Genomic DNA, 26,196 nt, shown 5'->3' on the forward strand with positions numbered 1-26,196 from the left:
TCACGAGGAGTCGTGAGTGTTGTCCGAGCGAGCACTCGTGTCGTCCCGTGCGAGCCTCAAACCCAGCAGCTGGTAGTGTTTAACGTCTTGTTTCGAGCGTTTCAACGGTAACAAGTAAAAAGAAGGAGGATGGATCCGCTGGTAGCTGCTATTGACCAGGGCACGAGCTCTACAAGGTTTCTGGTGAGTGACGTGGTGGAGTCGCAATGTTACGTTTCACACATACCGAGTAGTCTGTATTGAGGCAACTTTTCTTGGACTTTCCTTCGGCATATGCTGGCTCATTTGACCACATGACGTTAACTAATAACAAATAATGATGCCTTTGACTGAAAAAGAACAGTTGGAAATAATAATATTTAATAACTAAGAATAAGAACTAACGTTAACTCGAGTTTAATTAAGCTCCAAGGCTAACGTTACACATGGCGAGGGTAACTGTTAACCCCGTCGAAAGCAATGCGGTATTGTAATTCTGTATTAGCTAGCAGTCTGTCTATTTATTCTCTTGAACCACAAATAAAAGACATTTTCTGAGCGAATTTAACTAACGTTATAAACATAGAAAAGCGTGTTCCTCGGCGCGCCACTACTGGTGAATGAGCACATTGTATGAGAGCAGTCGGTGTTACAGTAAAATACAAAAGATGGTGTTCACTTCATCCTCACAGAGTATTAGTGTGCTAACTGTTAGCAGAGAAGGTTGGCCCTTTAAATTTGGGCTCAAAATGTCATATAGCATGCAGTGGGATCAAATTAAAAGATTAAATATTAAACCAGCTAATGCACCACGAATCGAGTTTATTAAGAGCTTCACATTTTAAATGTTCAATGTTAGTCATTATTGCCGCGTTATGAAATACAGTTGCTATTATTAGATGAGCCTGTCAGTCAAATAGCAGCTAATTTACAGCAAAACAGTCTGCAAAAGTCACTTTCTCAAAGATTTTAGGAAAAGTAGTGTAACATCGTTTAGATGATTGTGGCCCAAGAAATACTATTGAAACCTTTCACTTTAGATAGCCTAATGAATAAACTTTATAGCTGAAAATACAGACAGTGTAGTGCAGCTTTACACTGCAGTACATTTTAATCCATACAAGGGTCAGTGTTTTCTGACCATAGGACCTCCCAGCTTGTGGAATGGACTTTGTTGGGGGAAAAAAACGGGGGAAGGCTTATATTAAATTCATGGGACTTTGCAAAACCCTACACTCACATACTGCTGAATGTTTACAGCAATCAATTATAAAATAAAACTTTCTTTTAAATACTTAAATGAAGAACCTTTAATGTTAAATGGACCTGCCTTCTAGCCATCTGACCACTCAAAGCACTTTTTGCGCTACGAGTCACATTCACCCATTCACACACACATTCATACACTGGTGGCCGAGGCTACCATACAAGGTGCCACCTGCTACTCAGTTTTTAACACACTCACACACCTATGGAAGCATCATCAGGAGCAATTTGTGGTTCAGTATCTTGCCCAAGGATATTTCGATATGCAGACTGGAGGAGCTGGGAATCGAACAGCTGGTCTTCCGATTGGTGGACGACCTGCTCTACCTCTGAGCCATAATATGTAAACATGCTCCAAATGATTTCACTGTCTTGCAACCAAATTTTGATTGTGTGTAGTATGCATGTAGTTCTGTCACATCCACAAGTAATTCAGTCCTGCATAAAAAAAATAAATGCCAAAGATCTTGCTGAATATAACATTGGAGCTGAAAAACACACCTTTTAAGATACTTACATTTACCAATAAGGATTATTTTGATTTCCTTGAAACTTCTCAATGGGAAAGTGTTAATATTCATTGCAGATACATAGAACATATTACTCCTTCATCATTTAATATTTTTTTGAGAATAGCTATTTTTTTGTACTTTTCATTTGCTATAATATTACATTCAGTGGTTTTATATCACAGGTAGACTTCTGTACCGTGATGACCTGGAGGTTTTCAGTCTCTGTGTGATACTAGTTGAGAAGGACTGTTTATCAGTGCTCAATGTCTTTTGAGGTGTCGAACCAAAACAACCCAGTACCAAGTAGTACCAAAACTTCTGTAGTCAAACCATACCTCCATTCAACCTGTTTTGACCCTAGATCTTGAAAAAACATACAATTTGTATGGTTTTGCTTTCAGCCAATCATCACAGGCCTTCTTCGATTCAGTGAAACCTATGATTGGCCAATTACTGCAGCGCCTACAACCCATACAGTCTGTGGTGTGGTCAAGTTGACGTCAGTGTATTTGATGGAGTTGGCAATTCAGTGTCCTGAGATACAACCAAAACATTTGAAAGTATGGCTATACTACAGGTCTATGGCAACTGGTGGCATTTTACTCAATTTATTGCTTCCATTCGCATGACTGGTATTGAACGAAGTAGAAAAGACGAAATAAAATGAAGTACTCTCAACTTTGGTATCACTTTAAGGGTACTGGTATTGGTACAGGTATCGTAACTTTTAAAATGATACCCATTCGTACGTTTGAACAAGTTTGGGCTCAGAAACTTTGTAAGTTAGTGCTTGTAACGGCTTTGGTTTGTTGCATACTAGATGAAACAGGTTTGGGCGGGTCACTGGATTCCAACATACTCGGAAATAAAGAGTGCAACTGTAATCAATTTCATCGTTAAGCAGTTTGGTGTGATAGTGAGATCATGGGGCCCTGCTCTGTTAGTTATGAATACATGTTGCAAATTATCCTGAGAGTTTCCTAAATGTTCAGTACAAATTTCAACCCAATCCAGTGAAAAATAAGCTGTTGGGGACTGAGGCTTAGAGTGCTCATACAAAGAATTGCAAAAACTAGCTCAGAGGGCCAAACTTCAAAAATTCATAGCTAGAAGTATTTAGAGTAGAGCTGTAGGATTTTGCAGGGTTCCACGGCTTTCATAATTTTCACTTTTTTGTGTGTGTGTGTTCGTGTGTGTGTGTGTGTGGGAAAAGTTCTGAGTTCTAGGTGAGTTGGCATGGAAATGACCCCAATATGAATCCTGTTTAGTGATCCATTGTGAATAAAATTGGGCTTCCTCAAGTAGGTCAGCTGGAAGATTCAGACTTGGCGCAGAATGCAGGAGTCGGAAGCTCTGTAGAAACCGTAGGCAACAAAGAGTAGACAGACAGGATTTTTTAAGCCTGAGTAGATCTGCGAAATCTGACAGCTTTTTTCAATTGACGAACTGAGACCAAAAGGAGTCCATGTTCGGCTGGTGTTTGGTCTAGAATTCAGAACATAACATTGAAACTTGCTTTTACTTACTTGATTGAAATGTACGAAGGCTAATACTGAATAACATTAAGTCTAAGTTATTCATATCGCAGACCCTGTTTAAGAACATGGTTACATTTGTGTTGTTTGTGAGCAATTCATATGAGAAAAAACACCTACATTTTGAAGCATAATCTGTTAAGAAATACTTTAATGCTCTCTTTTTCATGATGCTAGGGAATATATTTTAAATTCATGTGGTCAAAAATTATGGATGCCCACAGCAAAGGGGTCTGTGAAACATGGTTCTAGGATGTCTTTCCAAAGGCCAAGGGCCTTGGTCAAGCACAGAAAATGTAATTTAGGCCAGAAGTTAAACTTAAAACCAAGACGGTTGTTTGTGAGGTTCATTGCAGGACACACAGGACAGTAAGTGAACACATCTCTAGTCATACATGATAATGATTAACCCCTTGGTAGTGTTGAAATAAATAATATGACAATGATCATACGAAAACTTACTTTGGATCAGTAACACTCTAGCTATGATGATACATGACTTGTTATTTGGATCAAGTTAACAACCTAAAACTTGGGAAACAGAGTAAATTGAACTTGTTGTTCTGTGAATGCCTTCTGTGTTACCAGATTTGTAGACCTTAAATATTATAATATTAGGTCCTGCTATAACTAGTCCAGTCATATGGTCTGTTCTTTTCTGATGGGGTGAGGATGTTCCTATTTGCTCTCCAACTGTGTGACTTCAACCGAATGTTACCTCTTTGCGTGTTAGGCTGTAGCCTGCTTGTGTCAGTGTGTCTGCCCAGTCTTTACAGCTATGAGAGGATCTTAAAGGGTAAAGAGTTCAAAGTTGCAGTGAGGTGAGAAACTGCTTGTGGGTTATATGTCCTTCAAGGTAAATGTTCTAAAACAGCAAAATTGCAGCAGTAATAAAAATGGTCTTAAAAGCCCAATATTACGCAATATTTTCGCTTATTGCAATAATTTCTGACGCAATTAATCGCCCAGCAAAATTTGTTATCGTGACAGGCCTACTACACACACACATTAAGATTTCGTTAGAAGAAATGCTGACTTCCATCTGACTGCAAGCCACAACCATGTCGCCTTGAGTTAAATCTTTCCACCTCTGTAATAGGGAGCCTTCTTTATTGGAGTGACATTCTTGCCAGTAGCTGTGCCTTCAGTGTAGCTGGATAAAATCCAGCCAGTAATAATAGTCATCATCTCATGCTCTCTTTCTTTTCTTTTTTTTTTTTTTAATCACTCACCACTGTGTGCTGTGTTGTAATGTATCACTGGTCAAATAAAACTTCCCGTCACTGTTCCACTAGTGTGTTGTGCCAAATGATGGGTTGTCTTACAAAGACAACTTTAACATTTTCACAAGGACACCCCTGTAGCCATTGAATGTAGCATTGCTTTATTTATATTTTTGGTCTCTCATGACTTTAATTTCTCCACAGGTGTTCAATGCAAAAACAGCTGAGCTGATGAGTCACCACCAAGTAGAGATCAACCAGAGTTTCCCCAAGGAGGGGTGAGTTCCTTGAACTTCATAACAGGGTTGGCTCCAATGAATCATTTTCATTATAAATTAATCAGACAATTGTTTTTCAGTTAGCTTTTACGAAGCCCCACCCCTTTTCAGCCCATGCTCCAATAACAGTGAGAAGCCCCCTTCTGCAATGTGCAATTTAGGGCTTTGGTTAGTTAGCTAGCTGCTACCCTGCAGTTTCTCTTGGCCTCACTCTGAGACTACCTTTGCTGTGAGGAGAATGGCTAGCACATCTGGAGAGGCGGAGATGGACTTGCTGAGGCATCTTGAATTCAGCCAGAGCTAACCCGCTAACCCAGCACTGGGGGTCACAGAGGGCTGGTGGCCAGCAGTAGAATTGGGCCTGACCTGTGTAATGCCAGGAGCAGAAGCTTGCAGATCCAGCAGGGAGCTGGGGCTTGTGCTGGCTGAATTCAAATAGCTACAGCTGTTAACTGAAAGTCTGTCACCAAGGGCGCTGTCTGCTGTCCTCCCAGCTGAGTAGTCTCATATGCAGGAGTAATGTGGAGGGACAATGGTGCAATACGGGCCATCTCCACAGAATATGACCACAGTAGCCTGGGAAATAGCAATATGGAGCACTGAATGTGATGAATGATGCATTAGTATGGATCCCATTACTTGTCTAGTCAAGTCCCGCCCTACAAAATCCCAAAGAAAACAGTCAGCTCCACATGTAGACATGTATGTGGACACTGAGGAAAGCCAAAAGAGGGCCGTGGGCACGAATCCCGCGGCCATCCCTCTCTCCCTTTGGTTCTTTGGCAGAGGAGCAGAGCACAGCCTGGGTCAGAGGGCCTTGCTGAAGGTGAGAGGAGAGCCAGGGCAAGCAGAGCATGTTGGAGAACCAGAGGGAGTGCAGGAGTCCACACACCCCTGGATATGGAGCCTTCAACATGTTCTGCAGGCCTTGGCTCTCCTCTCATCCGCTATGACTGCCCCCTCAGCCCCGGTGAAACCTCCAGCATGCTCCATGGGCCCGGCTTGACTCTCAGCCCTCAGCTCTATCCCACAGCCTATATGCAGCCTCCAGCTGACCCATGCCGTACTCCACTCTTTCACCAGAGAACCAAGCGGTCAATTTGCAATTGTACCATTATTTCTTTATATGCAGCCAATGATTCATTACAGATTATGATGATATTACAAATATCCTGTTGTAGTATATTTTGGAGGCTGCAGTGTTCATAAATTAGTACTTAATGAAGTATTGATGTCCACTTTCAGGTGGTGCTGTTGTGTAAATCAAACATGCTCAATGTGGGCGGAGTTAAAAGTTTGACTCTATACTATACAATTTTTTTTTACAGTTAAGAGAGACTAACGTTAGGTCAGCACCATGGTCTGTATTCAGTAATAAATACAAAAAGAACTTCACTGATCCCAGGAGGGGAAAAGGAGCATACCTATCCAGGAGCAATGTTGACTGATAGTTTTGTCATCCTTGGTCTCTACTTCTAAAGGCTTCTAAAGCCTCAGTTTGCGTTGGTTTGCCTTTTTCAATACAGTTAACATCGTGAATATCATCCATTACAGACTTGCTGTCTGTTTCTTAAGGCTGTGTCTCCCAATGCCCAGAAACTATCTAATAAACACCCAGCTTAGTAAAACTGGCATCGCCATGTGTCTTTTTGAAAAGCTTGTCTGGCCTCGCAACAGTGACTAAGAGGGGTGGGACTTAGGATCTGTCAGTTAATTTAACTGTTACCATTTCCCACAGACAGTTAATTGATGAATCAACAAATTGTTGCAGCTCTACTTCACAGTAACACAATAATCTTAGATGCTGAGCTTCTAAAGAACTCTTAAAGCCATCAGAATCATATTCTCCTGGTACAACCAGTTGTATGAAAAGTAAATGTTGTGGATAGACAGAGTCAGTATTTTTGCTATTTGCTAAATATACTTTATACAGAATACCTCTGAAAATGGTGGAAACCTAACCAACTTAAGTTACCAGGAAAAATGAAAACATGGTTTTAGATCCACACTGCTAACAAAAAATGAGTAGACTGTCACTACTGTGCCTCCGTTTTTCCCTTGACTTGAATTCCCTTGTTAAATGGTTTACTGAGGTTACAATTTAACTGCATTTAGATTAATCTCTTACTTTATTTGATGTTTCTAACATAATTGAGTCTAAGGTCCAGCTCTTATTTTATTGTACACACAAAAGCTGGTTGGTTGATACAGGCTCAGATTTTACTGTCTACTGCATCTAAAATGTGGTTGATGAACACCCTGTACAAAGTACTAGAAGCCACATATATGGCACAACCTGTTAAAGTCCATGTGAGACACATTGTAGGCTGTGTAAATAATAGACTTCGCCTGAAACCGAAGAAACCTTGACATTCAGCAAATTTTACTCTTTGCTCTGTTTTTTTGCAACAGAAACACAAGCAAAGTGTGAATCATGCATATTCTTGCCTCAGTGCACGTATCCTGAAGCTACCAGTGATCCATTGAGGTCATATTGCTCATTATATTGAAGATTACATCAGCCAGAGGAAGAGCTGTTTGCTTAAACTGAGAACTTCTGAGAAAGACTTCGATCCATCAGAATAGTTTCTTATATATGGTGTAGATGAAAGGCTTTTTACCCCATAACCTCAAACCACCTAACACAGTACAGACTTGTGATAGGTAGTGGGTAACAGCAACCGCCCACAACTCCACTGTATGTAGATGATTTTGTTAACATGTTTGTATCTCACTAGACCAAGCGTCTTTGTACACTTGTGAGGTTTTTGTGTTTACATGCTTGTATTTGTGTTTCAATCAGCTGGGTGGAGGAGGACCCCAAAGAGATAATGCAGTCTGTGTATGAGTGCATGGAGAGGACCTGTGACAAACTCTGCCAGCTCAACATCAACATTTCCAACATAAAAGGTGGGACAGCTATGGGTGGAGATGTGTTGACCACACCTACGCCTGCAGCTGGATGAGAAAACAAAAAACAGACTGTTAGCCACACCTAACAGAGAGGGATGGGTGGAGGTGGGGGTTTTATTGACATTCACATTGTTGTTGTTTTGTCAGCGGTGGGAGTGACCAATCAGAGAGAGACGACCCTAGTTTGGGACAAGGTGACTGGAGAGCCACTCTACAACGCTATTGGTGGGTACATTATTCATCTGAATGAACAAGTATCAGTGTCAGATATACTTCTTTAAATAAAAATTATGTAATATTTAATGACTACAATTAAGGCCCTTTAAATATACACTGTACAAAGTACTTAAATGGTCAAGTGAAGCTGTGTAAAATAAAAAGGAATGAATTTAACGCATTAATATACAGACATGAACCAACTTAAGTCACCCTCCCTCAATTCAACCAACCATATGTATTGTTGTAAAGATTCCCTTTGCTACAACTTCTTTGGACATCGCTGTCAGACTCAACACTCCATGACTTTGTAAGCTGAAGTTGTAACATCTTTAATTGAGCAAAAGAGAAGATTATGTCATCTGGGAACCAGCACAGCGCATGACTAGGTTACATCAGATCCTGTCCTGTGTCATGTCTGTCCCTGCCCCACCACCCAGCACCATGTGTTTGTGATTCAGCGTAGCAGCTGAGCACATGCAGTCTCCGCCTACTCAAGGCCTATGAGCTAACATTGCTAGAGAGGGTTTCATTCATCCCCCTACTAAGGCCTCTAGTTCCAGCTTGACAGGCTAGTTTATCTGAAAGCGAGGAATGGCTCTTGGTTGCTGTTAGCATGGAATGTGAGGGATGTGTCAGGGGTGGGTTGTCAACCTCAGTGTGCACAGCAGTTCTTCAAGAGGCAAGACTGCCCAGTAATCCTGTCTGAAGCCACTATGTGTAAAAGTGATTAGTGATTATGAAATCTTTGAAATTATTCTGATGGCACATGTTTTTGATTGTAGGAAACTGAGACAATCCCTATGAGAATCGGTGCAATGTGTGTGTTACTTACATTCTCAGTGTCTGCAGTAATTCCAGCAAACATGTCAGGCAAAAATGTCACGCATCCTTTTTCAGTTTCACATCAATGTGAAGAGAAATCTATACAAATGTTGGATTTTATGAATGCACTTCAGATAGCAGATATGTCACGTGAAAGTGAGAGTAAAAATAGATTTGAAGCAATTTGCTTCTGGAGTCTGAAAAAAGAAAACTTAAGGGGTCAGAACAAGAATAACGTGAAACAGATTATGTTCTGCTACATGAAAGTAGGTTTATTTTCTCTGAATTTTCTCCATCTTTGGAATTTTGTGAAATTTCACCTCTTTACACCCCCAGGAATTATACAAATGAAACATTGTGAGAAGATAAATATCCCTTTTTGACTGAATTTCTTGCTACTGTCAAACATGCAACCTGTGACAAGAGGTTGCAGGTAGAACTTTGTCTTAGTTTTATGGTGAAATACCTCTCGAGAGGCAATGCCTTTGTGAATGGATTAAACTCATACAGAAATTTCTGTCTAATCTAGATATTTTAGGTTTTTGTGTGTAAGCTGTCCTCCTCTGCTTTGTCTGTAGTTTGGTTGGACCTGCGCACACAGTCAACAGTAGAGTCTCTCATCGACAAAGCGCCGGGCCAAAACAAGAACCACCTCAAGGTGAGAGACATGGACAACAGATCATAGATGTAGAAATACAAAATGTATGTATTGATGAATGGAATCCTTTGATTCTGAATAACTAAAAGTCTTGATGGTCATTTAGCTTAACTTTATAAGAGAACACAACAGTGTGTGTGGTTTTCCCTTTGATTTTCGGATATGTGCATCTTCAGGGTGAGGTTTTTCTCAGCTCAGTTGGTAAGGGCAACACTCCTTTTGTTCCAAAGAAATACTCTAATCTGTATTTCTATTATTCACTCTTCAGCACAAGACAGGCCTTCCCATCAGTACCTACTTCAGTGCAGTGAAGCTGCGTTGGCTGCTGGACAATGTGGATAAAGTGCGAGAGGCAGTACGGAATGAGCGCGCCATGTTTGGCACAGTGGACTCCTGGATCATCTGGGTAAGAGCTGCTCAAAGCCTGACACTGTGCACAAGCCCATGGAGCTGAGAATAAAGTGAAAACCTCTGAATCATTCTTAACAGACTTTTCTCTAGAACGTACATAGCTGCGCTGCAGAAAGTTTAATACATGCATTAAATTGCGTTCAGTACCATTTGCATGTTCTCTGAATGTATACATGTTGTTTTATTTACAACATTTGATGCACACTCAGTCCAGTGTTGTCTTTCCTCAGTGCCTGACAGGGGGAAAGAATGGAGGGGTCCACTGTACAGACGTCTCAAATGCTAGTCGCACCATGCTCTTCAACATTCACAGCATGGACTGGGATCCTGAACTCTGCAGGTAGAGAAACACATGCAAGCGCACACACCCACACAGTAGACCATTTATTTAGCATGAACATACAGGCCTTGAGCACACAAACATTTGGTTTTCACACGGAAGTGCTCAACGTAAACATAACTGTTTGTTTTCAAGAAAAGCCCACAGGATTTAAACGCCTTTCAGCTTGAACTTGATGTTAGTGCTATGTCCACCTTCAAACTTAAAACTGAGTCGGTCCTTGATCCAATCCAATTCAAATCACTGTTTCACTACAGACTGTGCTTAATGAAAACACACTCCCTTTACCTATCTGTTATGTATGGTACATCATAAACCTGCATCGTCATGTCTGATTTGCTGTTGTGCTGCTTCAAGGTACTTTGATGTCCCGATGGAAATCCTCCCCAAAGTCAGGAGCTCCTCTGAAATATACGGCTGTATGGTAGGCTCAGTTATCGTTTTCAACCACAGTTTGTCTGATCAGTTCAGTAATACTGTTTGTGTTTTGAGATCGATCTGATGAGACCTGACCCGTGTTTCCTTCAACTTACTTAAGAAGTACAGGGTTGTAAATCTGTGTAAATTATATATAATATAATCATAAACTATTCTGGGGAATGTGGCCATAAAATGTGATGAGATACTGTGTGTAATATCACAACAACAGATACTGTACTGATAGTGCTGGTAGTGACGTTGCGAAGGATTACTGGCTCAAATACTAGTGTCCTTTGGAATTTACTTGTGAATTTTTGATAAGTATTTCCATTTAAGTAGAATGAATAGAAAGGACACTGAAGGGTTTGTCATGGTCATTTGACTATTAAAAATATACTGTTGAATATTGTTAGTTGTTATGGTGACAACACGTCAGTGGAGCTGGAAAGTGGGTCACACTCACTTGTTTGAAAACTCCAGTTTAGCCTATTCTTACACTTATTTCCTTATTAAACAGAAAATACAAAGGTACCAATCCAAGTTTCTCTCTTTCACTAACTAAGACAGTTCTGACTCCTCAAATTTTCATCTATGTATTCTTGTTAAGTATATCAAAAAACTTTTCAAACATGTTTTTGTTTTTATGGAGTACTTTGCCCAAGAATTGAAATTGAATGCTTCAACATAATCTGTAAAAACAGACATGTCAATGTATGATACACAAGTAACTGAAACAAAAAGTTAAGTCCCTGCGCCTTCCCACAGAGACACTTGAAGACATCTGCTGCGGGTTTTGTGAGCTCTGTGCTGAAGATAGCTGAAGACAGTCCACCCACACACACATAGTGATAGAGCTAACTTAGTATCACATGGCTAGTGTTACCTAATGGTTATTAGTGGCTTTTTGGTGTGAGGCTGTTGGAACTGCTTAAAGGCTCTGTGTTTGATATGACCCTCTGATGCTACTCAGACTCCCCTCATGTTGTCTTCCTCTGGCAGAGTGGAAAAAGTGTGTGCATGTTTGGATGCACTTGTGCCTCTTCTTCTGTGTTTAATGGCGGCTCACAAACCAACATCAAAAGTGTGCCACCACCCACTATGTCGGGGTGTGTAGATGCTTTCCATATTAAGTAAATGAAAACAAATTGGCTCTGTAATATCAAATATTTTATCAACGAAATAAAACATAATAACTGAAATTTCCCATTATCCACTGATAATGTATCGGCCTGATATAACTGTGCATCCTACACTTAATGGCCCATTTGTGGGAAAGTGGAGGGTGGAGAGGAAGCTGATCTCCTCATCTCAGCCACTGAGTTTGTTTATACCAGCCTATAAAATCTTTAGAATTCCTTTTGATTATCATTACTGTACAATATTTACTGCCACAAAAGGCACACGTGTCTGCACACACAAACAAGGTTAGTGTTCTCCCTTGTAGGATAGTACACAGGAGCTGTTAATACATAGGCTACTTTTTATCTTTTACTCACTATAATATTTAACAATAGAAAGAGACTGTAATACTTGACCCCATGGAGGACTTTACAGTCTGATACATGATTGGCCACCACAGCATGATGTTGAGTTGCGTTTCTCCAAAAGTTGAATCTGTCTCAACTTTTTGCCGCAGGTTTCTGCATTTTTTACCTTGATTTATTGTGAATGCAGCCTTAGTCTTTCCACTGTTCTAACAATCAGAGACTCAGGTTTGGTCAAAATAAACTCTTTACTCACTGAGTTAGATGTGAAAATACACTGATCTGCACACTGTTTTTTCCTGCTGCATCTCAGCTGCCAGAGTTCTGTCAATATGTGCAGCCTATCAAAATGTGTTACTTTGGGGTTCTGGCCAATTTAGAGGATTTTTTTTTAAAGTCATGACCCATGTAAAATTATATCAAGAATTCGTATTGATGATCTGATATCAGACATGGCAACAGGCACATATACTCCAGACAGCATCTTTAAAAATGGGTGATACTGTATTTCTCCCAGTTTAAACACAGCAAGCTTCATGCATAACTTGTGCATAAAGCTTGCTCGTGTGAGGTTTTATCACTGCTGCAGTATGAGTTTGAATATTTATCAAGTGTGCACATCAGTGTTAGAGGATTTTGGATTTACGGGTCACTATTATGATTTTCAGAGTTACAGTAAACAGAGCACAGGCTCAATAAAATTCCTTATTGAGATAAATGGCCTGATAAGATTCCATGTTGCTTTATCACACTGGCAGATGGCGTGACTGCATTGTGTGTTTGTGTTTTTGTGTGTGTTGTGTGTGTGTGTGTGTGTGTTTCAGGGATACTTAGCTCAGCAATACACTGATTCTGTTATTGTGTGTCTTTGTTTGTCCATGCTTGAATCTTATCTCTTGACAACAACACAGTCTTTCAAGTTAAACATTTGATGCAACGTGCACCTTGGCCTGCAGTCCAAGGGTCAACAACGTGGCAGCTTTATTTGTTTTCCTTGTATTTATGGGTCAGGTTTTCTTACCTCTTACCTCAGAATGTAGTTATTGTTTACTCTTTGGAGGCCTCTACCACATCTTCCCAAACCTACATTTGTAGTGGTAATGGAAGAGACACCCTCATAAGACAGGTTATTTTTCTGTTACTAGTCTTGCTTCACTGTGCAGTATGATCCTGACGATTGCAACTGCACTTTTAGTGGAAAAGTCCCAAATCGTATATTAAAATATTCAGATTCTTTCAACTAGAGATACACATGTTAAACCTGGTGCAGCACTGGTGTTTACTGGCATCACACAAAAGTAGCTGTTAAGGTGATAACCTCCAATGGCATGATTACCTGTGTGCACCTAATGGTGCTGTTATAGATGATAACGCAATCAAGTTCCTAATAGGTAATAAAACTGCTCTGCTGTCACGTTGATGACTTTTTTTTTTCCTGTTTGGGCAGTATGTAGCATCATGGGGATTTATTACAATAAGCTGGAAACTCGCATTGATAAAGTACTTAATCATTAGTAGTGTAATAATAAAATAATAGTGTTTTATGATCACTGTAACATAAATAAGCAAATTGTTATCCTATGATACTATTTTATTACATGAATGTTTTTGTTACATTGGATTATTGCACTCTTGGCTACAGGTAGGTACTGCCTTTTTCAGTGGTTCTCAAACTTTTTCATGTCAAGGACCCCAAAATTGATTCCAGGGTTTCCCACACATCAATTTATTTGTAGCAGCCCGCCATGATTAAAACATCGGCCGCCACATTTTGAGTTTCTATTTTTGGAGCTGGACTGTTTATTAGGTGTTGTTGGAATATATATACCATTCAGTTATTCATGCTGCACACTCGGAGTGCAGAGCGTACGCTGGGCACAGATGGAGCACCAGAACATCAGGCACAATCAAAGTGAAACTATTCATTGCGCTGAGTCTAAAGGGTCAGACACACCGAACTGACTTCAAAGAACTAGTGAACTAGTGAAAGCCGACTGCTGCGTCGCCTCACCTTACCTGTGTCAAAGTTGGGCATGAATACACCACAAAGACTACAGCCAGTGGCCAACCAGCATGTGTGTTCTGTGCCCATGTGAGAGGAAATAACTCTCCATACCAGCAGACAGTAGTAGTCTGTATTTGTCTCTTTGGCTCTTTGTTTACTCACTTCAGTTTCTCTTCAAAAAACAAAAACCTCTGAATTTAGAGAGGGGACACAGACTGGAACACAAGGACACACAAAGATCATTTACTGGCATTTCCTTGCTAGTATAAAGCTTGGGTCCATGTCTACTTCCTGTGAGCTGTCATTAACATGCACTGCAAAACATTCCAACAGGAATACAAAGGGACCCATTACCCATTTTATATGTTAATGTTTTCCAGTTTGAATTGGTCTATAGTTGATAGCAACAGTGGGGATATGAAGCCTATGAACTGAATACTCACTATAATGATTCTTACTCACATTAGGCGCACTTCTATAGTGAATAAAATAACGAAAATTAGCAATTCCCCATTTTTCTGGGGACTACCGGAGTTCCCTTGACACCTGTTCGTGAACCACTGGCCTATTTTATATGTCTGATTCCCTACAATGTCCTGTTGCTTGATCCAGATGTTTTCAGTGTAAACACACTGTAGTATTTACCCTTGCTGTGTGTTTTGTAACTCAATTACCCAACAGTTAGCATTATCCTGTAGTTTATCCAAACTCTAAACACATGGGTGTGTTTCTGTCTTCTCACCAGAAATCCGGCTCTCTTGCAGGAGTTCCAATCTCTGGGGTAAGGACTTTTGCATGTTGTGTAACTTTCTGAGAACAGTGACATCTGTCTGTGCTTAGTGTTGTAGGTGTCATTGTGCTGTGGTGTTTGTTACACGTGGCTTTCCTTCAAGCATTTGAGAGACAGCCCCAGATACTTTACTCAGGCTAATATTAGCCTCTCACAGATCTGTTGTGTTGTGAAAGTAACAACAGACTGAGCTTTAGGCATTTGTACAGTGCAAATGTCAAATTAATATTTACTATTTAGTTTAGTATAATTTATTATAATTATATTGGCCGTATTTTGATATGTTTGTATCTTATTCTCATATAATTTGTTGTATTTGTTGTTTATAGTTGCTGCTGTAATTTAATATGATTTCCATTTATGTCTACAGTAAAAAATTTACTTAATTTTTCAACTGTAAAATCTCCTGTCAGTCCATATCTTGGTCACACTTATTTAATAACCTACTTTAAGGCATCCTTAAAAAAAACGTTTTATGTTAAAGAAGTCAGTAAAGCTGGTACACTGTTGCTAATTTTTTTTTTTTTTTTTTTTTAAATTGTGAAATATAGGTGTCAGTGTCAAAAAGGCAGTATTGATCAGGCTCTAGTTTTAGATAAGAGCTTGATGTCTGTTTTTTAGTGTGAGACTCTGGGTGATTTTGGTGTGTGTCACGGCCCTCTAACTGTGCCCATGTCTCTGTCAGTGTCTCGGTGACCAGTCAGCTGCCCTGGTTGGTCAGATGTGTTTCCAGGAAGGCCAGGCCAAAAACACGTAAGTCAGCCATTTCCTGTATTTTACCCATTTGCTACAGTTAGCGTGCTACAATAGTGTTTGTCAGTAATTGTGCTTTATGTGGTGTAATAGTTTTATTTTTCATCATCCTTCCTTTTAGTGTTGACACAAGAGTTCCAACATTGCACAAGATTAAAACGTTAAATGCATTAAAACATGATCAGTGTTTACAACTATTGTCTATGGCAAGCTGTTAAAGCTTGATTCAAGAGTAGCTACATTATGTCACATGCTAATTTGCATAATGTAACTATTTGCATACAGTTTTCAAAATGAAGTCAGGTTGAATTGAAGTGACACAAACTACCTTAAATCATTATTTTCAAAGAGTTATCATCTCATTAATATGTGTCTAAATCTACTTCTTACTTCAAAATCTTCCTGGCCTAATCCAAATTCTCCCACACCGAGCCACACCTAGGAACCTAGGAAATGGGATGCTACATGTTACGTCATCACTAGCATTAACAGTTGAAATAGCATTAGTTAGCTTAGCTAAAAGTAATGGGTATCAGTTGAAACACTATGTGTGATTGGTAGGCGCACTGTAGCCCCTGACTGAAAAATTTTAGGAGCACAAGCAGAAAATTTAGGGGCACGCCCTAAATCGTCCTGCAACGCAGTTATTCACATTTTTGGCCATTTTAACTGTATTATAAACTTTTTGTAGTCTATTATATATTAACATTGGACTGTAGTATTTAGCATCACAAAGACTTGTGGTCAGTGGGAGGATTCTCAAAATAACATCTGTACAGATGTGAAGCCCTGACTGTATCTGACTGATCTTTAATGAAAGCCGTTGTCTTGTTTTTTTTCCTTTGAAAATATTAACCTTACAGTCAGACACAACTAATTTAGCCTGCGTATTTGAGGGGACAGGTCTGCTCTGCAGCAGCAAACTGATATGATGCTGATTTACATGAGAATTCATGTGAAATGGAGCTTGAACCATGAACATAAATTACAGATCACCTGTAAAGCCTTTTGATAAATTAATCTATCATAATAACAATAATTGGAGACTGAGAACAAACTGATACAGGAGTTTGGATTCATTTGGATTCAGCCCAAATGTCCATACTTCACTGCACGTGCAGACTCATGGACTTTGCGGCATGTTCCCAGGAAGTGCAGGAGTGCTGAGGGCTCTAAATCCACAATTCAGCCAGTCCACAAGGGGCCTCAAGTAGACTTTCTGCAGACTTCCACTTGGGGTGCAGACTTCACTGATTAAATAACCCACATTTCATTGCAATACAGACGTGATGTTTTGGGTTTTTGAACTGCCAAAGAAAAACCTTATGCATGTGTAAAATAGTTATTGATCGCTAGGTCTATTAAAATGCTACTTAAATTGTTTAGGTCAGAAATTATGTTCAACCACATCATGATACAGAGATATGTATAAGTATCGGCTGTAGAGGGACTGAAAATGCATTTTATTTTTGCAGCCTGTCAGGCTGTGCAGTGAAATAGGCAAAAAATGGCTGGAAAACAACAAAAGAAGGTTTCTCATGCAAGCAACACCCAATTTATTGAGTTATAGTCCTGTCCTTATTTACAAACATTCCTGTGTTGCCTGTATGTTATATAGAAATGTATGATACATTTTTGCTTAGTCACAAAAAGTAGGGACTGTTCATCAACTTATAAAACATATAAATGAATATGACAGCAGCAATAGTTGAACGTTGCCACTGCAACAAGTAAAACAGTTTCAAGGGCTGTCCATCAGCCACTTGCAGTCTCTGCCCTTGCAGACTTTACATGATGACGGTAAATTCGGTCACACTACGTGCTGAAACTGAAGTCCTCTGACTTGACCGCAGCTTGTTGTCAGCGCCTCCTGCTGCAGCCGCCTGCTCTCGTCCACTTTCCAGACGAGGCGCAGTTAATCTTGAAAGAGCCTACTAAGGAGTGTAGACCCTCGCACTTAACTAATCACACTCTCCGGACTTTCCTCCTCTCACACACATTAGCCCACATTGGTGGACTCACCCCCTTGTTTTACAACAGCACGAGCGAGTAGTTGTAAAAAATACTCGCTCTGACTCCAAAAATGATTGCAAAATGCGACCATTCGGTTGCAGTCTGGAGCCCTGCAATAGCGTCAGCCTTTAGTGTGACATATAACATAGGCGTCAACAGGGCTTTCTAAACAATGACAATGGCATTAACATAGCAACAACAATCATTTGCCACCCCTGATGGTGGCTGATCTCGTTGACCTCATTGTTTCCCAACTTGTAGACATTTTTGGCGGCTGTTTTTCTTCTTTGAGTTAGCTGCTACCTGCCCACCAGCTACTTTTTAAATCCCCCGTGGCGGGGGACACACCATGAAAACATCACACTCATGCTGCCCATGATCCTATCCCGCCAGCTGTCCAGTTAATACAGACCTCGGCTGTATTACTACCTTTGATGCCTGCCTTAAAGCGAGACAACTCTGTGCCCCCTCTCCGAGTTTGTACCTTTTTATACAGAATGACCAGACAGCATAATGGTGTGAAATTCCTGCCTTGAAGAGGCAGAGTGAAAGGGGCTAGTTAGTCTGTAGAGCAACAGCCACATAAGAGCTCATTCATTTCCCCTATTTATTTCCTTCATAATCTGTTAACTTAAAAGTCATAATTAGCCTAAATAACCACGGACAATTGAGATTCTCCATCAGTCAGACATAGAGTTACTTATGAGTGATGTTTTTTTTTCCCTTTGAGTCTTGAAGAAAGTCATCAGTTATTCTCTCACAGGTGTCTAATCTGTCTTTATTTTTTCTCCATTCTTCTTATTCAAAGGTACGGGACCGGTTGCTTCCTGCTCAGAAATACAGGGACCAAGGTAAGACATTGTGACCAAGAAAATAAGACATGGGACATTTTAAATTCCGTTCATGCCCTCTGTTCTGTCGTTTTATACTCTGTACAATGTTTGTTGTGTTAGCCTGTGATGTCAGACCACGGCCTGCTGACCACAGTTGCCTACAAACTGGGGAAAGATGAGCCTGCTTGCTATGCGCTGGAGGTGTGTGAAAGCTTTCATTAGTTAATTCCTTTTAAATTCAGTTTTATTCTTAAATCAGCCACTGTATTGTGATAATGTCCTCCATGGTGTACCCTGGTTTGTCATTTGTACCAGCCTGCTGCTTTGATGTGATTTGGGTCTGATGTTTTTCTCCCAGGGTTCAGTAGCCATCGCAGGAGCTGTGGTGCGGTGGCTGAAGGACAATATGGGCATCGTGCAGTCCTCCTCAGAGATTGGTACTTACACTGTAGCATCTTCCCTGTTCTTATGTGAAATTCATTACTCATTCATAAAAAAATCTTTCTGTCGCAACCTAATTGTGTTTTGATTATATGATGTAGAAAATATTTGAGTTTGACCACCAGCTCTTCCTCCTCTTACTTTTCTAACCGTTTCATTCAGAGAAGCTAGCAGCTGCTGCAGGCACTTCTTACGGCTGTTACTTTGTGCCGGCTTTCTCAGGGCTCTATGCCCCCTACTGGGAGCCCAGTGCAAGAGGGTAAGACAGTCAGCTGCTCAAACTCATGTCTGAACTGGCAACTGTAATCTGACCCTGATATGAGGAGAAATGGAGAAATCTAGGCCTTGTCCACACGCACATGGGTATTTTTGAAAACAGGGTTTTTCCCTCCTTCATTCTCCAAAAAATTCCCATCCACGCAAGCACTCTTTAAAATCAAATCAAATGTTTGCGTGTAGACATTTAAGGCCAAATCCATAAAAGAAGCTATGTTAAAAAAACAAACAAAAAAAAACACCAACAAAACAAAGCCCCAGTAATAATCTGATACTTGTATGTGATACTTCTAGAGAGTTACTGTACTTGTATAGATTCTTCGTTTGTTCCCCAAGGCATGCCAGCAACATGAAAGCATGAAAATATGTATTAGTAGATCTTATTTTATTTCAACAATCGGCATTAATGACAACGTTGTAGTTTGTATATTGAATCTGTTTCCTCTGTTTGTTGTCCAGCATCATCTGTGGGCTCACTCAGTTCACCAACAGGAACCATTTGGCCTTTGCTGCTCTTGAGGCCGTCTGCTTTCAGACCAGAGAGGTGAGCAGTGTGTGATAGTTTGTACAACCAACTGAAAAGCATGTAATCCCTTAAAAGAACTAAAAACAGGAAATACCAAAGCACCAACTTTATATAAACAGTGGTTATGTTAAGTGTAGAACACCCTGATTAGGGTTTTATGTGAATGGTATTGGTTGGAATTGGCGTGTGTTTAAATGAGGACATTGTGTGTATCAGATCCTTGATGCGATGAACCAGGACAGCGGCATCCCTCTGACGCAGCTACAGGTGGATGGAGGCATGACGTCCAACAGGTTACTGATGCAGCTGCAGGCAGACATACTCTGCATTCCCGTAGGTAAGAGCACTCTCATAACACACGCATGATACATATAGCCACAAGGGGTGTAACCATCTATAATCGATTGAAAGTGAAAACATTGAGGATACACTTTTATTTTGAAATTCTGTGTCACTGTCAAACAGCAGCAGGCAGATAATGACATCGTTATTAACTCTGGAATTAGCAATGTGGAAATATTTTTGATTTCAGAGAAAATACAGGTTAACATGCCACACGTAAACATTGCCATTACAAGATAAAATAAATAGAAAACTTGACATAACGTTACCAACCTGGTCAGGCATCTCACTTCGCTAACTTCTTGCTGCAACATTAGCTGCTCTGTTCAAACATGTTCTGCTGAAAAAATGTGCATGCAGGCTAAAATTCCACTGTGCTGTTCTGTCAGGAGATGTAGTGACTTTAACCAACGGTGAGGGAGAAAAAGTATAAATTATACTTGTTATTTGGTAAGTTATGACTAGAGGAAAACTCTGCTAGCTGCTAGGCTAATTCATACAATGTAAAACTGCTTCAGCTAATAATATAACAACTGTTGTCTGTGAACCTCTACAGTTATTATTGAGCCAAATTTAATATATACGTATGTATGTATGGATGGATGGATGTCTATATAGATAGACAGAGAGACAGAGACAGAGCGAGCGAGAGAGAGGTCAACCTGAGTAACCTGAACCTGGACTTTACACCCCTTCTGCCCTTCTGACTTTTGTCCCATTTAAAACAAAACACACTCACACAGAAATGTTGACTTTGATGTACCAGAGTAGGGTAAGAGCACATATTAACCAGTGTGTACATAACCGTGTACCCATGACCATTACACCATTAGTGGGTTCTGGATACCAGGATACATCTGCTTTCAACACTCTTCCAATCTTGGATGATTATTCCAGCGCCTAAGTGGAAGACCAAGGGATCAAGCCCAACTACAATTTGATAATCATAGAGGGAAAATCTTCAAAACATTTTTGCATTTCATTGCATTAAATCTCCCAAATTTATATTTACTATTTTTGAGGAAACAGATCACAACATATTTTTAATTTTTGTCTGTCTCCCGTTGGTCCAGTGCAACCCAGCATGTCGGAGACCACAGCTCTGGGTGCAGCCATGGCAGCAGGAGCAGCAGAGGGGGTGGGCGTGTGGAGCCTGAGACCCAGTCATCTCCCACACATCACATCTGAGAAATATGAACCTCAGATTAACTGTGACGGTAAGGAAAAAAGACCCAGAAGAAATGTGTGACGCACTTTTGAGCCACTTCAACCAGTTGAACTAGATTCATTCAACTCCAAAAGAAGGTTCTCAGAAGGTTACACTTAATTTGCTACCATCTAGTGGATGTTACAATCATGACAGGATGCCTTCGGAAAAAGCTGGGGGAAAAAAGCATGGTATCACTTCTCCTGACCTATCTGTCTCACTGCCCTCTTCACAGAGAGTGAGTTCCGCTTTGCTCGGTGGAAGAAAGCTGTTCAGAGATCCATGAACTGGGAGACCACAGAGCCATGCTGCAATACTAACGGTACACAACTGCAATATTTGTCCTATCTACCAGAAGTATAACTGAAGTAAGAAGTTATTCTGCAGCTGTATAAATCTGTGACGGCAGGAAATGGTTTTCATGGGGTTTTTGTAGCATCAGCTTTACCTGAATCTGGTGTGGTTAACAAGTGTGGGAGTCTGAGTCAATCTGTCCATCTTGGATGCTCTCTTTCTTATTCACTGACAACAGGTTTAGGAAAGAAGATGAACGGCACCCCCTGGGGGGTTCCTTTCACCCCTCCCCCCACCAGAGCAGACCCCTAAGGTCCGACATTTACTGCATGCTGTGCTTGCTGTGTGCTACTGTGCTAACTTCTTTATGCTGTGACGGGGTTGACTGCATGTTCACATATTACACACTACTAACACAGTGTATAAAGGGTTTGGCTGATGCAGATTTTTCATATCCAGTGGAGATCCTGTTAGGTATGAAAAGCATATGAAAACAGCAGCTGGGCCAACATTACACGTTAAGTTTTCATAGATGAATGTTTTTTTTACCAGCTTTTTAAAGTTGAGTGATCCACCCTAGCTGTTGAATGGTAAATAATGTGTTTAAAGAGCTAATTAAAACATTAATTGAGCTTAATAAGACATTTTAAAACTAGCTATACTTAGAGGAATCTCCATCAAATCATTCGTGAATTACATTATTGTCAAATGACTCAACTCTGTATTGGTCCAACCCTTGTGCTTATGTTGGGTGAATGTATGTTACTGTATTTATACTGAACAAAAATTTAAATAGAACACTTTGTTTTTGCAGGTTTAAGTTAAAGAAATAAGACGTTTTATGCACTCAGTAGATTCTCTCAAATTTTGGACTCAAATGTATTAAAATCTGTGTTACTGAGCACTTCTCCTGGTCCAAGAGAATCCATCCACCTGACAGGCGTGAAATATGAATATGCTGATTAAACACACAGGTGTGCCTTGGCATGGTCATAATAAAAGGCCACTCTGAAATATGCAGTTTTATCACACAACAAAGATGTTTCAGGTTTTGGGGGAGTGTGCCATTGGCATGCTTACTGCAGGAATTTCCACCAGAGCTGTTGCCCATGAGCTGAATGTTCATTTCACTATCATTAGACATCTCCAATGATGTTTCCTTGAATTTGGCAGTACATCCAACGGACCACACAACTGCACAAGTCAGATACAGTGACAAACTGCTCTCAGGTCAAGACCCTGGTGAGGATGAAGAGCATGCAGATGAGCTTCCCCAAGATAGTTTCTGATGGTTTATGCAGAAATTTGTTGCATAAGTTGTCCAGATTGCTGGTCTTAGAGGATCTTGCAGAAGATGCTGGATGTAGAGGTCCTGAACTGGTGTGGTTATGCAATCTGCAGTTCTGGGGCTGGTTTTATGTACTGCCAAATTCACAGAAACAACATTGGAGATGTCTTATGATAGTGAAATTAACATTCAGTTCATGGGCAACAGCTCTTGTGGACCTTCCTACAGCCAGCATGCTAATGGCATGCTCCCTCAACACTTTTGACATCAGTATGACTGTGTTGTGTGGCCAACCTGCACATTTTAGAGTGGCCTTTTATTGTGACCATCTCAAGGCATGCCTGTGAAGCAATGACGCTGTTTAATCAGCATCTTGATATGCCACACTTGCCAAGTTGATGGATTATCATGGAAAATGAGAAGTGCTTACTAACACGGATTTTAACAAATTTGCGTCCAGAATATGACAGAAATATATCATCTGAGTGCATAAAAAAATCTAGATGTTTAACTTAAACTTGTGTAAAATGGAAACAAAAAACAAAAATGTTACCTTTTAAATTTTTGTTCAGTGTATTTTTTCTCCCCACATTTTCACTGCTGACTAAAGGGGCTGTTGCTCTGTCATTAGCTTAGCTGCAGTTCAAGGTAAGAGACAACTTTGAACCGGTGTTTTCTGGTACTTGAGGTGTCTTAAACTCCATTGCTGTGTCCTTGGAAGCTGAGGTTTAAACTGGACCTGTGGCTTATTTATGAAAGAAAAGGGTAGCAGGAGCACTACTGGTATCCCTCAGATCAAAGTGCTCCTAGAAGGGAATACTTCAACAAGAAGAAAAAAAGGAAGACTTAGTTTCAAAAAAAGGGATAAATGATCCAGGTCCAGGCACTTAAGGTGGTTTAAACAATATAAAAGGCCTTTATTACAGTGGGCCAGAAGCATTAAAAGTACTCCAACATGTGTTGACTTGCGCCTTCCTTGGGGTGTATTGACATACAGAAACAAAGTGTATTTAAACCAAATGGTAGAGATAGCTCAGGCAGGTTGAGTGAAGTTCAACACATTTCATTAAGATATACTGACTCAATGTGCTCCACAAAACAGTTGTTAAAGGTAGGGATGCACGATAATATCAGCATGTCACTGATAATGATGATCAGAATTGGCCAACATGCTTTTTCTTATATTGCATATTGAGTAAATATTACATACATTGAAAAGCATTGTATTTCATGTCTCCACCTGCTGGTAGGCCATCATGATAAGAGTATGCATGCATAATATGATGTTAGTTCCACTACAGAAGAGACTTGATCACTAAAATTAGGTGGGGGAAAAATGGGATATATATCGATATCGGTTCAGTTATCAGTCAAATAAGTTGTTATATATCAGCATATCGGATATTGACAAAAAAATCAAATATCATGCATCCCTAGTTAAAGGAGTTGAAGCTTTTTAATGCATTTGGTTTAGCTGCACTTCAGGTTGAAAACTGTGCTTATTGTGACTGAGCAACAAGGTCCAGTTAAGCTCACAGCTGCATTTTAAACTTACGCAATTCCAGATCAGTTGGATCTGATGCTTAGTGACAGAGCAACAGCCCCAGAAGGTTTACATGTTTCACATCATTTTCTGGTACTAACCGCTTAGCCCCTAGACTTGGTATTCAACCAGAAGAAATATCTGTCTGTCAGCCTCTCTGTATCATGGTCTCTCTGAGAATGATGTGTGTTCCCCTCACAGATCACCAGCCGTGACTGCCGTATAAGACCTTCATGGGAACATGGAACCTACTGTGGAACAAGACTGGAAGAGGAAATGTGCTCACGCTGAATAAAGGACTTGACTGCTGCATGATGAGATATGCAGTCATTCTGAGGGACACACAGCCCTGCTAGTAGTAATATAGCTGTGACATGACTAAAAACAGTTCACCAACCTCAAGTGCCAGCCAGAATGAAGACTGCCACGAACTGTGGAGCTTTTTGAAGCGACAATGGAACCATTCTTGATGGGAGTTTCTTTCATCTACCTTTTCTGAAAAGGGGAAGGTGTTCTTAATTGCCTTTTTAACTTTTACAGTAAAGCATAGGAAAACTCAGGTGTTTGTAGGACAGTCGCACTATTGTACCTCATTACTGAAACAAAAGGTGATACTGTAATGTTTTTTTTTTTAACTATGTTCTGTAAATTTGGTGTGTACTTTTTACTCCTCAACTCTGGGATGAATGAGAGAAGTAGGACTAATTCAGTTCTTGAAAAAGGTTACTGGTCAGCTTACGTCCTGTTTAAGTGGGGTTTGCTCTTGGAGCAACTAAAGATGAGTGAGACACTTTGTCCTTAGAGTTACTTCAACTTCTTTGGATTGAGTGGGAAAAGTGCTAATATGTTTTAACAGGTTTCCTGTTGCATTCAGTTCTGACATCAGGCGGACACTTTGCAGGCTCTCAACAGCACTTTATATTTATCCAGTGTATGGAGAGGGTGATTTTGGGAGCATTGCATGTTTTTTAAAGGGGAATGTAGTGTTTTTAACTAGATTGTTTTTAAGAATGGAAGTTCATCATGGCTTAGTCAGTGCTAACACTAAAGGGAAACCCTCATACAATCCATTTAGTAAATCAAAGCATCAAAACATTTTGATTTTGTCCTAACAATTTTACATCGAGTCAGTGGTATGTGAGCACATGCCTAAGACAGCACCATCATGCATGTTCAGTGATAAAAATCTTTAAGCTCACTTTAATTTAGAATGAATCATTTGTGTTAAAGTAGTATATTTACTAAGTCTGTAAATCTGGCACAGTGTGCTTATCAAATGTCTTCCAACAAAGTTTTTTTTGACTGCATGTATGTCCCAAGTCTGTGATATTGAAATTATGAGTTTACAGATACCAAATATGCAATTGTGTGCCTTGTGTCTAAGATTCAACCATTTTATCATGAGACTAAATATAGTACAATATGAAAAACTCATTTTCCAGCAAAATGGTGTGACTTTTTTTTTTTTTTTTTTTTTGTTAAGTTCTTCAGATTTGTCCTTTGGCAAGCCCAGAGAACACTTCCATTAAAATAAAGTTAAAATTTCAGTTGTGGGCACAAAGGGGTTAAAGGGGCTGTATGCAAAATTCATAGTCTGAGTTGTGTGCACATAGTTCTTAACATTAAGGGGACTGAGCCAGTGGCTAGCGGCTAACGGTGCTAACTACATGAACTCCCAACAATAATGGTGTTAACTAGGTGACTGGATGATGGGCACTATACCTCTAATCATATCAGTGGTAACTGCTGTGTGATTAGCTAGCCATCACACATGCCAAACCGCTGATACCATTTTTCTACCTACATGAAACTGGTTCTGCTCTGG

The 26,196-nt window shown here is 40.1% G+C and overlaps 1 protein-coding gene across 2 annotated transcripts; it reads left to right on the forward strand.

The window, feature by feature from the left end:
• Positions 1-25,805, forward strand: LOC117251064 (glycerol kinase-like). 2 transcript variants are annotated; one of them, XM_033617032.2, is made up of 20 exons: positions 1-183; positions 4,720-4,793; positions 7,597-7,703; positions 7,854-7,931; positions 9,326-9,405; positions 9,674-9,811; positions 10,047-10,156; positions 10,514-10,580; positions 14,811-14,846; positions 15,541-15,608; positions 18,430-18,472; positions 18,575-18,655; positions 18,813-18,891; positions 19,058-19,154; positions 19,631-19,715; positions 19,914-20,034; positions 21,113-21,256; positions 21,482-21,568; positions 21,779-21,853; positions 24,573-24,711. In XM_033617032.2, exons 1-19 carry the CDS (start codon positions 130-132, stop codon positions 21,850-21,852), a joined length of 1,623 nt encoding a protein of 540 aa, XP_033472923.1. In that variant the 5' UTR covers positions 1-129; the 3' UTR covers position 21,853; positions 24,573-24,711. The 2 variants fall into 2 exon arrangements, with proteins under 2 accessions (XP_033472923.1, XP_033472924.1); XM_033617033.2 differs by lacking the exon at positions 21,779-21,853 and having other exon boundaries at positions 24,573-25,805.
• The last annotated feature ends 391 nt before the right edge of the window (positions 25,806-26,196 follow it).

Source organism: Epinephelus lanceolatus, chromosome 14 (assembly GCF_041903045.1).
Source record: "Epinephelus lanceolatus isolate andai-2023 chromosome 14, ASM4190304v1, whole genome shotgun sequence".
Taxonomy (NCBI): domain Eukaryota; kingdom Metazoa; phylum Chordata; class Actinopteri; order Perciformes; family Serranidae; genus Epinephelus; species Epinephelus lanceolatus.

Bases quoted from the DNA above. Each gene is read 5' to 3' on its own strand.
- LOC117251064 (XM_033617032.2), top strand. From the start codon at position 130: ATGGATCCGCTGGTAGCTGCTATTGACCAGGGCACGAGCTCTACAAGG. The intron at 10,581-14,810 runs GTAGGCTCAGTT...TCTTCTCACCAG, and splicing joins CTGAAATATACGGCTGTATG to AAATCCGGCTCTCTTGCAGG. The intron at 18,473-18,574 runs GTAAGACATTGT...TTGTTGTGTTAG, and splicing joins TCAGAAATACAGGGACCAAG to CCTGTGATGTCAGACCACGG.